The sequence below is a fragment of the Scyliorhinus canicula genome, chromosome 13 (genome assembly GCF_902713615.1).
Source record: "Scyliorhinus canicula chromosome 13, sScyCan1.1, whole genome shotgun sequence".
In the NCBI taxonomy this organism is placed as follows: Eukaryota; Metazoa; Chordata; class Chondrichthyes; order Carcharhiniformes; family Scyliorhinidae; genus Scyliorhinus; species Scyliorhinus canicula.
Window position 1 is genome coordinate 18,116,527 of NC_052158.1, and position 14,308 is coordinate 18,130,834.

Genomic DNA, 14,308 nt, shown 5'->3' on the forward strand with positions numbered 1-14,308 from the left:
AATAAAGGCCAACATTCCATTTGTTTTCCTCATTCCTTGCTGTCCCTGGAGACTAACTTTTAGTGATTGATGTAGAAGGTCCCCCAGATCCCTCTGTACTGCAGCATTCTGCTGTCTCTTTCTATTGAAATAATTTGCTGCTTTTCTATTCTTCCTGCCAAGGTGGACAACCTCCCATTTTCCCACATTATACTCCATCTGCTAAATCTTTGTCCACTCACTTAACCGGTCTATATCCCTCCGCAGACACTTTGTATCCTCCTCACAACTTCCCGACCTCACTTTGTGGCATCAGTAAATTTGGCTACAGCATATTCGGTTTCTTCATCCAATCAGGAATATTGATCATAAATAGTTGTATCCCCATCACTGATCAGTAATCTCGGGAATTTGGAAAGATTACCACCAATGCATCCACTTTCTCTCCAGCCCCTCCTTTAACATCCTGGGATGCAGGACATCAGGTCCAGGGGACGAGTTGTCTTTAATCCCATCGCTTTTCCAGATACTTTTTCTCTGGTGATCATGATTGTTTTAAGTTTGTCCCTCCCTTTTCCCTCCTGCTTTTCCCTAACACTGGATGACCCCAGGTGTTGTTCTTTGTATATTGTTGGGCATTTTTCTTTCCCCAGGTTATAAGAAAACATTTGTTTAACGATATTTTGACATTTCTGAGGGACATTGCCAGACCTCAGCACAGAGCACCGATTGGTCCCCACATGCCCCGTTGTCAAGACGGATACTCTTCCCCTCACTCCGTATACCAGTTACCATGACTACATTATATCCCCTCTGTGACCAAGGATAGGAACTCCCAACTTAGGCAGACTTCACCTTCTGTCTCTCCCTCAGCACTTTGCCTTGCTGTGAATGGAATTCAGTTCAGAGAAGTGTGAGGTTAATGTATTGGGAGAGGGAAGATATGACAAGGGAATAGACAATAAGTGGTAAGATAGTGAGAGGCGTGGAGGAACAGAGGGAGATTTGAGTTTATGTCCACAGATTCAGGATAGGTGGATAAAGTGGTGAAGATAACAGACCGGATATTTTCCTGTACTGACCACGGAATAGAAAATAAGAGCAGAGAGGTAATGTAGGAACTTTATTAAACATTAGTCTACAGCTAGAGCACTTTGTATCTTTCTGGTCAGTGTGCTGGAGAGGTTACCGAGGAGATTAGAAATAGAAATAGAAAATCGCTTATTGTCACGAGTAGGCTTCAATGAAGTTACTGTGAAAAGCCCCTAGTCGCCACACTCCGGCGCCTGTCCGGGGAGGCTGGTACGGGAATCGAACCGTGCTGCTGGCCTGCTTGGTTTGCTTTAAAGGCCAGCGATTTAGCCCAGTGAGCTAAACCAGCCCAGATTAATGAGGGTGTTGGATGGATCAGAGAATTTGAGTTCTGCGTTATGATTGGATAGATTGGGATTGTTTTCATTGGATCTGAGAAGGCTGAGGGGAGATTTAATTGAGGTATATAAAATTAGGAGTGTCCAGATAGAGTGGAAAGGAAATCCCGAGTCCCATTGCCTCGGGGTCCCTGACCAGGGAGAATAGATACAGGGTTAGAGGGAGGAGGATTAAAGGGATTATTTTCACACACAATGTGGTCTGGATCTATGAGTCACAGGTTGATAGAGGCAGAAACCCTCATAACATTTATGAAGTAATCAGATCTGCACTAAAAGTGCCGTAACCAAAGAGTTACGGAGCAGAAACTGGAAACCGGGATTGGCTGGAGAATTCTATTTCAGCCGAATCTCCCAGGTTGGTCTGAAATGACCTCTTTCTGTGAATCCCAGAATATTTACATAACAGGAGGGGATCATTCGGCCCATTGTGTTCCTGCTAGCTCACTGCACGATCAACTCACCCAGGGCCATTCCTTCACCATTTTCTCTGTAGCTCTACAGATTTTTCCTCTTCAGTTAATGATTCAATTCCATATGAAAGCTGTGATTGAATCTGATTCCACCACAGTGCATTCCTGATCCTAAACACTCGATGTGTGAAAAGGTTTTCCTCACGCTAATGTGGCTTCTTTTGTCAATCAGTTTAAATTCTGTGTCCTCTGGTTCGCTTCTCTCAGGGGAACCACCTCAGCTTCTCCAATCTGTGCCCGTAACTGAATTTCCTCCTCCCAGGAACCATTGTGGGGAATGTTTCCTGCACTCTCTCTCTAATGCCCTCACCCTCAAAGTGTGTTGCCCAGATCAGAGTTGAGGGTTAACCAGTGTTTTATACAGATATAACTTTGTCACTCTATTCTGTGTTAATAAAGCCTAAGATGCTGCATTCTTTATTAACCACTCTCTCTCCTTGTCCTGTCACCGCTAATTGTGAAATGATATCCTGTGCATCAAGGTTTAGGTCATTAATTTACATCAGGAAAGTCAGAACCCTTTGAATACCAATGTATATCTATCTTCAGTCTGAACAAGCAACAACTGTCATTCACCCCGTTTCATATCCATGTTGCTACTGTCCTCGTTATTCTGTATATTTTCTATGTTTCTGCCTGTTAGGGTGACTGTTCCCCTGTTGCCAGAGACTAGGGAACATACGAGGAGGTTAAAGGGCAAAACCGTGTATTGAGATATTGAAGTTATTTCTCTGTCATTTAGATGTAAATTTTCCACTGGGATCACTCCTTCCAGCTCTACAGCCCCCTTGTCCTGACTGAGATCTCGGAGGGGGGTGTAGGGCTGGAGGAGGAGAGCCCACCCCCTTGTCCTGACTGAGATCTCGGAGGGGGGTGTAGGGCTGGAGGAGGAGAGCCCACCCCCTTGTCCTGGCTGAGATCTCGGAGGGGGTGTAGGGCTGGAGGAGGAGAGCCCACCCCCTTGTCCTGACTGAGATCTCGGAGAGGGGTGTAGGGCTGGAGGAAGTTACAGAGATACTGACTGGGGGGAATGCGGTGTATACGTTTAAGTTTGAGATATGTCTGGGTCAGAAGGCGATGGAATGGAATTCCCAGTGGGAATGTAGCTGTTGTCCGTGTTATCTCATCACTGAGTCAGAAAGCTGTAGATTTCTGTCCCATTCCAGAATATGGAGCAGAAAGTCCAGACTGACAATCCCAGCGCAGTACTGAGGAAGTGGCAGCACGGTGGCCTAGTGATTCGCACAGTTGCTTCTCAGCTCCATGGTCCCAGGTTCGATTCCCCGCTGGGTCACTGTCTGTGCCGACTCTGCACGTTCTCCGCGTGTCTGTGTGGGTTTCCTCCGGGTGCTCCGGTTTGCTCCCACAGTCCCAAGATGTGCAGGTGAGGTGGACTGGCCGTGATAAGTTGCTCTTTAGGCTGGTACAGACTTATTGGGCCGAATGGCCTCATTCTGCACTGTACATTCTATGATCTGTGATCTATGAAGTGCTGCAGTGTTGGAGGAGCCTCTTTCAGATGAGACTTTACACCTTCTCAGCTGGAGGGCAATGATCCAGTGGCTGGAGTTTGAAGAGGAGGAGGAGAGCCCACCCCCTTGTCCTGACTGAGATCTCGGAGCGGGGTGTAGGACTGGAGGGCGAGAGCCCACCCCCTTGTCCTGACTGAGATCTCGGAGCGGGGTGTAGGACTGGAGGGCGAGAGCTCAGCCCCTTGTCCTGGCTGTGATCTCGGAGGGGGGTTTAGGGCTGGAGGAGGAGAGCCCACCCCCTTGTCCTGACTGAGATCTCGGAGGGGGGTAGGGCTGGAGGAGGTGACAGAGATAGGGGGCGCGATTCTCCGCTCCCCACGCCGGGAGGGAGAATCGCGGGAGGGCCGGGTGACTAATTTCACACCCCCCCGGCGCCACCCGCAATTCTCCCACCCCCCGGCTCGGAAAAAGCGCTGCTCGCCATTTTTCACAGCGACCGGCGACTCTCCGACCTGGATGGGCCGAGCCGTTCGCGACCGTTTCACGGCAGCGGTAACCACACCTGGTCGCTGCCGTCGTGTAATCGCCTTAAGATGCCCGTTTGGGGCTTGTAGGGGGCCTGGTGGGGACTGAGCACCACGACTGTTCTCGGGAGGAGACAGGCCCACAATCGGTGCCCACCGATGGTCGGGCTGGCGTCTCAATGGGACGCAATATTTCCCCTCCGCCGTCCCGCAAGATCAAGCCGCCACGTCTTGCGGGGCGGCTGAGGGGAAGACGGCAACTGCGCATACACGGCTGATGTCACATAGGCGCCGCCGACGCGTCATTCTCGGCGCGCTGCCTTGACGCAAGCTTCAAGGCCCAGCAGTTGAGAATAAAGGAGCGCCGCTCCTAGCCCCCCGGGTGGGGGTGAATACGCGCCCAGGATGTGGGCAGTGAGAATTTTAAGATCGAGGCATTGCTGGGTTCAACGCTGATGAGGATCAGTGAGCACTAGGGGGGCTGAAATTATCAACAGGGGACAACCAGTGTCAGATTCCAGTAGATTGAGTTCAGGGCGGTGACTGACTCCCTACAACTTGTCTTAACCAAGGTCCTGTACTGGAGGGAGATCTTTATTCTCAGTAAATTGATGCTGATCTGTGCTGAGTGAACGGGGCTGAGGGAATGGGGAGGTATTTCTTCAGACACTCTGTCCCTGAGCTTCCACAGTTCCTGGGCTGAGGAAAGTGGTGATGTCCCATCACCGTCTGTACACGTCCCGTCATTCACTCCTGTTTTTCTCACAGTAACAGCTTCCCAATCATGTTGTCTTCCAGTTCCAACATCTCTCACCCTGGACCCAGAGACAGCACACAACAAACTCATCATTTCCCAGGATCTGACTAGTGTGAGGGACGGAAATGAGGAGCAAGATCTCCCAGATCATCCGGGAAGATTTGATAAATATGTGTACGTTTTGAGCTCCCAGAGTTTCACATCAGGGAGACACTACTGGGAGGTGGGACTTGGAAACAAACCTTACTGGGTTGTGGGTGTCTGCAGAGAGTCTGTCAACAGGAAAGGAGAGATCACACGTTCACCTGAGAATGGATTCTGGGTCATTGCCTGGCTTTCTGGCGGCAAATCATTGAAAATCCCGGATGTCATCTCCCAGCGGAAAGTGAAACCCCGGAAGTTGGGAATTTACCTGGATTATGAGGGAGGACAGGTGTCATTTTATGATGCTGAGGACATGTCTCACCTGTACACCTTCACTGACACATTCATCGAGAAACTCTATCCCATCTTTAATCCTTGTAATAATAACTCTGGTGATAACCCTGAGCCACTCACACTGCTCTCTGGGAAAAGCAGTGGGAGACGCTTTCGGAGATCGGAGTTTTAGTGAGAAGCCTGATTCACTGTCTGAACAGCTCATGTTGTCCTGATTCTCTGCTGTGTGCTGTCAGGGGGTGAGTGTGTTTCTGTATTGTTTATTCTGTAAATTTAACTCAGATTCTCCAACCATCCCACTGTCCCGATCTCAATATAATGGGACCCATAAACACTGGACTGGTATAGAATGAAGCAAAATCTCCTGAATTGTGGTAACTGTGCCCAGCTCTCGAACAATTTGCTCTGAATCTTTATTTTGTTTCCTCCCTTGAATAAATATTTTATTTGAAGACGGGACTGACACCTGGTATGATGATTATTGATTCAGTGAATGAGCAGAAAGAATGTTTTTTCTCTCCTGTATGGGATGTGGGTGTCACTGGCTGAGCCCTCGTTACCCATCCGTAATTGCCTTTGAGAAGGTGGTGTAGGTACACCCACTGTGCTGTTAGGGATGGAGTTCCAGGATTTGGACCCAGCGACAGTGAAGGAACGGCCGATATGTTTCCAAGTCAGGATGGTGAGTGACTGGAAGGGAACCTCCAGGGGGTGGTATCAGGAATGAGAATATCAGAATAGGTTCCGGAGCAGGACATGTGGCCATCCGGGAAGATCCTGTCCGAACATCAACATCGACTCCACTTTCCCATCCTATCCCTTCATTCCCTTTGTACTCAGGAATATATCGATCTCTGTGTTCAATATACTCACTGACATCTCGCTGAGGTGGAGAATTCCAAAGATTCACAACTCTCTCTGAGGGAAGGAATTTCTCCTCATCTCAGTCTTAAATGGACGACCCCTTATCCTGATTCTGTGACCCCCTCGTTCTAGACCAATCTCAGCATCTACCCTGTCAGGATCTCTGAGAATTGTATATGTTTCAATAAGATCATCTGGTATTCGTCTGAACCTCAAAGAATATAGAGCCATCCAACTCAATCCCTCCTCACATCGGAAAACTCTTTCATCCCAAGAATCAATTCCGTGAACCTTCATTGCTCCCTCTAAGGTAAGTATATGTTTCCTCAGGTAAGGAGACTGAAACTGTCCACAGTCCTCCAGCTGTGTCCACACTCAATCCCTGTTACATTGCAGCGAGACTTATTCTCTTATACTTCAACCCTATTGTAATAAAGGCTAAGATACCATTAACCTCCCTAATTGTTCACTGTATCTGCTTGTTAACTTTCTCTGCTTCATGGATACACAAATCCCTCTGATTCCCAACATTTACAAGTCTCTCATCTTTTAAAAATATCCTGAGATCCTCATGTCCAAGTGGCTGATTTGACAGAAGCTGTTGGTATTGAGCTCCGGCAGTCTGTGGCACCATTCAGTTAGCTCATAACTGATCCATATCCGAAACGTAGACCAGAACGTCACGTGATGGGAGCGTGCCAAAATTCCCTGGATGTGGGAGTCATGACCGAGCATCCCAATCAGACTGTGATGGCTGGCCACTGGGCCTGAACACTGCCGGAGGCAACACCAGACACACAGCAGCCGAGATCTGAACACCCAGGGGATGGGTCCCAGCACCGGGGACATGTCCACGGCCGGAGGGTGGGTGAGTTCGATGGGGAAGGGACCAGCACCCGGTCCAGGTACAGTTATGTGCAGGAGTCAGGGGTACAGGTCTGGGGTCCGTTGAGGGGGGCCCGTTGGGCTCGATCGGGATGTGTGGATTCCCGCAGCCACAGCCGACATGTCCATCTGACAGGCCACGGGAGCCCTGTTTGCCCAGGTGGAAAACTACCTCAAGTTTGACAAGGAACAAGCCAATCAAAATGCCCAGGCAGCAGGATTCTCCGCTGTCGCCGGGATGCCCCAGGTCCAGGGGCTGATAGACTGCACGGATGTCGCATTGCGCGCACCAGGCCAGCTGGGAGTGCCCTACATCAACAGGAAGAGGTTCCACTCCCTGAACGTGGAACTTGTGTCTGATCACCACATGCAGATCATGCACGTGTATGCACGCTTCCCAGGGAGTGTGCACGGCAGCTAAATCCTGGGGTAGTCCGATGTCCCCGGCCTCTTTGAGGACCACCCCAGGATGGCGGCTGGCTCTTGGGGATCATGGTTACCCGCTGAGGACCTGGCTAATGACACCAGTATGGAGACCCGGTACAACGAGGCTAATGTGGCCACTCGAGCTGCAATGGAATGGTCCATCGGACTGTTTCAATGCCCTCCCGATGCCTCGGCCGGTCTGGTGGTGCCCTGCACACCCCCTGGAGGGCCACCCGCTTTGTGGTGGTCTGATGTGTTCTCCACAACCTGACACAGGAGCAGGGTGAAGGTAGGGGATGAGGAACCTGTGGCCAACTCCGAGGTGGAGGTGACAAGGACGAGGGTGATGAGGAGGCGCTGGACCAGCAGGGGTTGAAGGACCAGCCGGAGGCTGCAGGACAGGCAGCAGTGGCCAGGATCCGGCCAGCCTGGAGGGCCAGGAAGGCCCAAATACCCACTTCACACAGCGTGTGGCTTCTTTCATCATCGCAACCTTCCTCCCATTTCTCACCCTCCCAGGGTATCACATCAGGGTGCTGGAGCTGTGTCGGCACCGTCAGCGGGTCACTGTCGAGGACAGAAGGTGATGATAACCCACAGAGAGCTGAGCGTTGGTGCTCCTCAATGTAGTCTGACCTCCGGCCTCTCTGCTGAGTGCTCGCCCAGACCCATCACCTGCACGCGGGGTTGGTGTGTGTGTGTGTGGGGGGGGGGGGGGGGGGGGGTGTTGGTGCATGTCTGGAGAGATGGGCTAAGGGTTCGGAGGTCACCCACATTGCGGAGGAAAGTGATAGAGGTGTCATACTGGTTGTGGTGAAGGGTTTTTAATGTTTCACAGGCGTCCAACAGTGCCCAACTCTCCCGATGGTACCGCCCCACTCTCCCTTCCACCCACTCACACCCCCTACCCACCCCCTCTTCTCCCCCCCCCCCCCCCCCCCCCCAGTGCACTCTCAGTGACCCTCAATGTGCTTAGCCTTCCTTGTTCTGCCCCTACGGTGTGTCCCCAGGATTATAAATCAGAGTTGGAGGCAGCCAGCTGCTTACCATGCCCCGTGACCTTCGATGCCCCTGACAGGCATCCTCTGGGGGCTCTGTGGCCAGAGGACCCCGGTGACTTGTCAGCGCCACATGCACGGCCCTGTCCCTTGTGCTGACCCCAAGACACGGCCTCATCAGAGGAGTGAAACCCGGGGGGAGCTGGTGGGCCACCTTCCCCAATTCAGGGTAGGGGTCTGGGTTGGTACCCAGCGACCCTTCCTCCTGGTCGGTGTCCATAGGGCACTGCGGCTCGAGCCCCTCCGCTGTCTGGCCCTGCCAGCCCTGGCACCCCGATGTCTGCACCATCCTGTTGACGCCCTCGGCGATGTTCCTCAGTGACTGGGCAATGCTCTGCAGTGTCCTGGCAATGCCCACCCGCGACTGGGACAAGCTCCGCCGCGTCTCGGATATTCCCATCTGAGAGTGGGACATGACCCGCAAAACCTCATCACGTTCAGTTTGATATTGGATCACATCCCACAGCAAGGCAGACATATTGCCGAAGCCCTCAGCCATGACCGTTACAAACTGCGTGATGCCTTGGACACCTTCATTACTGAAGCTGACGTTGTGCACCAGGCTCTCCACTGCGGTTGCCACCCTAGCAGTGTTGGCCTCAGTGCCACCCATTACCGGCGACATCTTCTGCGACCAGAGCCTCTGGTACTCCTCCAATTGGCTATGGTCCTGCTGGAGAGTTGCTGACATCTCCCTCTGAATGTCTCGAACGTTCCCCAACATCTCCATCAGCTCCGGGATAGCCTGGTCATAGACTCAGCATCAGGCTGGGAACCAGCTGGGTCCTGGGATCCATCAGACCTCAGGCTGCTGTCTCTCCTGATGGACATCAGCAGCTGTGTGATGCTCACCACATTGTGCCCCAGAGGCCTGACCGCTAACGTTGCCCAGCGAGGTGTGTGTTTCTGCGCTGGTAGAGGGTGGGGATGACAGTGTGCCGCGTTAATTGTGGCATCCACGGAGCTGTCCTCCAAGGTGGTCTCATGGGAGGCAGGGGACGGGACCACCCCAGATGGCAGGATACCGTCAGCTGGAGGACCTGTGGGAGAATGGACAGGTGGTCAATGGGAGGGATGGAGGACCTGAGGGAGAATGGACACGTGGTCAATGGGAGGGATGGAGGACCTGAGGGAGAATGGACACGTGGCCAATGGGAGGGATGGAGGACCTGAGGGAGAATGGACACGTGGTCAATGGGAGGGATGGAGGACCTGAGGGAGGATGGACACGTGGTCAATGGGAGGGATGGAGGGCCTGAGGGAGAATGGAAACGTGGTCAATGGGAGGGACGGAGGACCTGAGGGAGAATGGACATGTGGTCAATGGAAGGGATGGAGGACCTGAGGGAGAATGGACACGTGGGCAATGGGAGGGATGGAGTACCTGAGGGAGGATGGACACGTGGGCAATGGGAGGGATGGAGGACCTGAGGGAGAATGGACATGTGGTCAATGGGAGGGATGGAGGACCTGAGGGAGAATGGACATGTGGTCAATGGGAGGGATGGAGGACCTGAGGGAGAATGGACACGTGGGCAATGGGAGGGATGGAGTACCTGAGGGAGGATGGACACGTGGGCAATGGGAGGGATGGAGCACCTGAGGGAGAATGGACATGTGGTCAATGGGAGGGATGGAGGACCTGAGGGAGAATGGACACGTGGTCAATGGGAGGGATGGAGGACCTGAGGGAGAACGGACACGTGGTCAATGGGAGGGATGGAGTACCTGAGGGAGAATGGACATGTGGTCAATGGGAGGGATGGAGGACCTGAGGGAGAATGGACACGTGGTCAATGGGAGGGATGGAGGACCTGAGGGAGAATGGACACGTGGTCAATGGGAGGGATGGAGGACCTGAGGGAGAATGGACATGTGGTCAATGGGAGGGATGGAGGACCTGCGAGAGAATGGACATGTGGTCAATGGGAGGGATGGAGGACCTGCAAGAGAATGGACATGTGATCAGTGGCATTGAGGGGTCAGCGTGTGTGACAGGGCATCGTCAGGCATATGTGTGGCCCACAGTAGTTGGGGTGGGGGTGTTAAAGAAGGGAGATGGGGTTGAAGGGTAGGGGGTTGAAGGGAGGGTTGCGGTGATAGATGCTCGCTTGGGGGCGAAAAGGTCTTGGGAGGGGGGGGTTAGGGGTAGTGTCCACTCACCCGTGCTGCCCAGTGTAGATCATTGACCTTCTTGCAGCACTGGAGGCCAGTCCTCCTGGTCACGCTTCCCGAGCTGACAACCACTGCCACTTCATCCCAGGCAGCAGTGGCTGCCCTGTGCCTCACCCTCCGGGAGTCTTGGGGAAACAGGACATCCTTTCTGGCCTTGACTCCAGCCAGGAGCCTCCCCAGGTCCGAGTCTCCAAGCCTTGGGGCCGAACGACTCAGCAGCATGGCTGCCAGCTGAGTGGGGTTGGCTGTGCGAGATGTTTAAGTGCTGCTCGACCTTGTTAACGGGTGGGGGGGAGGGGGGGGGGGGGTGGCTGACGAGCGAGGTCCCGGTGAATCGGCTGGCGAGCCTTCATTTGCAATGTGAAGTCTGTTGGGTCCTCGTTAAGTGGATCAATTAACGTTGTATTGCGTTTCCAGCCTCGCCAGGCTAGATGCCAGGAAGCTCGCAGCAGTTCCCGCTCGCTACCACACTCGGAAATCTCCAGAGAATCACACCGTTTGAGTCACAGAATCACACAGTGCAGAACAGGCCATTCAGCCCATCAAGTCTGTGCTAACATGTGGAGGAAAGACCTGCCCGACCGACCTAATCCCATTACCAGTACGTGACCCATAGCAATGAATATTATGACGTGCCAAGGGCTCACCCAGCTGCTTCTTACACGACGTGAGGCAACCCTCCTCTACCACCCTCCCTGGCAGTGCATTCCAGACCGTCACCACCCTCTGGGTACTCACATCTCCTCTAAACCTCCTGCCCCTCACCTTCAACTTGTGTCCCCTCGTGTTTAACCCTTAAACTGAGGGGACCAGCTTTTCCCTACCCACCCTGCCCATGCCCCTCATAATCAGTCAGAGCTGACAGCAAATGACATTTATACAGCACCTTTAATGTAGTTAGCATACGACAGGCAACTCAATATTAGTGACAAAGAAATTCCAGATGTGGAGATGGACTGGGGTGGGCACAGTGATGCACAATCAATGGACACGAAACGTAGATAAAGTCCGAACGATAGGCTTTAATACACAAGAAGTGGACCCGGCAGCAGACGTACAGAAGAGTGTCAGACTGCTGGGGTACACGGGTTCTTATACCCCGCATCGTAGGCGGAACTGCCTACCTCTCAGCTGAGAGGCACATGACATACCTGGGCCAATGGGCAGCGAGTCCTCTGCACCAATGGCAGCTCACACTTCCAGGTACCGTAATACCCCTAGTCATACTACCACACACAGTAAGAATCTCACAACACCAGGTTAATGTCGAACAAGTTTGTTTCAAATCACAAGCTTTCAGAGTGCTGATCCAGGGGTTGATTTAGCTCATTGGGTTAAATCACTGGCTTTTAAAGTAGACCAAGCAGGCCAGCAGCACGGTTCGATTCCTGTACCAGCCTCCCCGGACAGGCGCCGGAATGTGGCGACTAGGGGCTTTTCACAGTAACTTCATTGAAGCCTATTCGTGACAATAAGCGATTTTCATTTCATTTCATTTCAGTTCATTTTGATTAAATCTGTTGGTCTTTAACCTGGTGTTTAAAGAAATTCAAGAGCTCCCTATTGTCCCCCAGCAACTGTTCCTCCCCTGTCAGCAGAGCAGCTGCCCCCACCCCTCCCCCTATTAGCAGCACCACAATCCCAACCCCCCCATACCAAGCCTATCACCTGCTCACCCCCCACTGCGCTTCTGTAAACTAGCTCACCTAGCTAGCCTGGTAGCTCCCGCCCATGGCGCCAGACATCCTATCTCCCTATTGTTCTCCCTCCCATCCCCCCCCCCCCCCCCAACTCGGACATACATATTCAGAGCATCACAGTCCCCAGTAAACAAATAGCAAATAGTAGAAAAAATCCTTCCATCCATCACCCACCAGTATAATTACATATCTTTTCTGAGCAACTGCTCAAACATCTTAACAAAATGAAAATCAAAGAAAAAGGAAGGGGCAAAAAATACAAGAAAAAAAAACAAGCACTGCATATCCAGGACCTCACATAAATAACTTCAAGCCAATTCGACCCCGCAATGCCCTCCCTCAAGGTTCAGTGTCCTTCGACCCCTGTCCGCCTTTTGTCCTTGATAAAGTCCATAGTTTCGTCCGGCGATTCAAAGTAAATTTCCTGGCCCTCAAACGTGACCCAAAGACGCGCTGGTTACAACATCCCGAACTTCACCCCCTTCTTGATGAGGGCCGATTTTGCCCTATTAAATCCGGATCGTCTTCTGGCCAGTTCCACGCCCAGGTCCTGGTAGATGCCCAACTCACAGTCCTCCCACTTCCAGTATCGGCTTGGCCCACCGCAAAATCTGATCCTTCCCCAGGAAACGGTGCTTCCCCACCACCATCACCCTCGGCTGTTCCTTCGCTTGCGGCTTCCTCGCAAGCACTCTATATGCTCTGTCCACCTCCAAGGGTCGCGTAAACGTCCCCTCTCCCTTCAACTTTTCCAGCACACTTGCCACATATGCCCTTGAATCCGATCCCTCACTACCCACTGGGAGGCCTACGATCCTCAGGTTCTGTCACCTGGACCTGTTCTCCAAATCCTCCACCTTATCCTGCAGTCTTTTCTGGTGGTCCTTCATCAGCCCCACCTCAGCCTCCAACCCGGTTAGATAGTCCTCGTGCTCGGACACCATTTCCTCCACCTTCTGGATCGCCCGTCCATGGGATTCTAGCTCCTGTTCCACACGATCAATCGATGCCTTAATCGGGTCTAGCGTATCCTTCTTTAGCTTGGCGAAGCTCTCCTCAAAGAACTTCACCAGCTGTACCATCGACCACTGTGCCACCGCACCAGGATCCTGCGCCCCTGCCAGGCTTTCCTGCGCTGCCGGTTCTGCACGCACCTTCTTTGCTCGACTGTGTCTCCTTGTAAGGCCACTTCTAGTCCAATGCTCCATACACTGGTGGGGAATTTCTCCTCACTGTCTCTCTCTCTCCACCAATTATTCCAATAAAATTCCGACAAAATCAGGAGAAAAGGTCCAAAAGCTCCGTCACAAGCGGGAGCTACCAAATGTGCGACCTCCGACTCCATGGTCACAACTGGAAGTCAGCAAATGACATTTATACAGCACCTTGTGGTCGTCACCACTGTTGTATTACATTGTACATATTGGTATTACGGTAAGGCCCCTGTACTACAGGTACGGGGGTAGCTCCCTGCCTGCTGGCTCCGCCCAGTAGGTGGAGTATAAATATGTGTGCTCCCCGTACAGCAGCCATTTCGCCAGCTGCTGTAGGAGGCCACACATCTTTGTGTAATAAAGCTTCGATTACTCTCTACTCGTCGTAATCACAGCTTTGATGTAGTTAGCAGACAGCAGGCAGCTGAAAGGATAATCTCAATGTTGGTGACAAAGTAATTCCAGATGTGGAGATGGACTGGGGTGGGCACAGTAAGGAGCCCCACAACACCAGGTTAATGTCTAACAGGTTTGGTTCAAATCACAAGCTTTCAGAGCGCTGATCCAAGTCATTTCAAGCAAACCTGTTGGACTTTAACCTGATGTTGAAATAAATTCATGAGCTCCTCCCTTCTTTGTGTTGAGGGCGGGGCGGGGGAGATTTGCAGGGGAGAGAAGGGTTTTAATGACTGGTGTGGTTCACAGAGAAAAGGAAATAATGTTATCAATCTGACTTTATAAAAGTAAAAAAGGCTCCAGACACAATAAAGGGGTCAGTTCGATTTCATTCCAAAGTTGCTGACTGAGTGGGTCACTGATCACGTGAAGTGAAATCCAGGAAGTGCAGAGCTGAACAGGAATTGACAGTGAAAGAGCGGGAACAGGGAAGGAGAGAGAGACTCTGGGCACTGAG

General features: G+C 52.2%; 1 protein-coding gene across 2 annotated transcripts in view; it reads left to right on the forward strand.

The window, feature by feature from the left end:
- LOC119976326 (zinc-binding protein A33-like) overlaps positions 1 to 5,530 on the forward strand; it is a 43,445-nt gene extending 37,915 nt beyond the window's left edge. The window contains exon 7 of one of the 2 annotated variants that reach the window (XM_038816780.1): positions 4,753 to 5,530. In XM_038816780.1, coding sequence (XP_038672708.1) covers positions 4,753 to 5,245 — 493 coding nt within the window. In that variant the 3' untranslated portion in view covers positions 5,246 to 5,530. Of the gene's footprint in view, positions 1 to 4,676 lie in introns of both variants that reach the window. The other variant, XM_038816781.1, reaches the window with a different exon arrangement.
- The last annotated feature ends 8,778 nt before the right edge of the window (positions 5,531 to 14,308 follow it).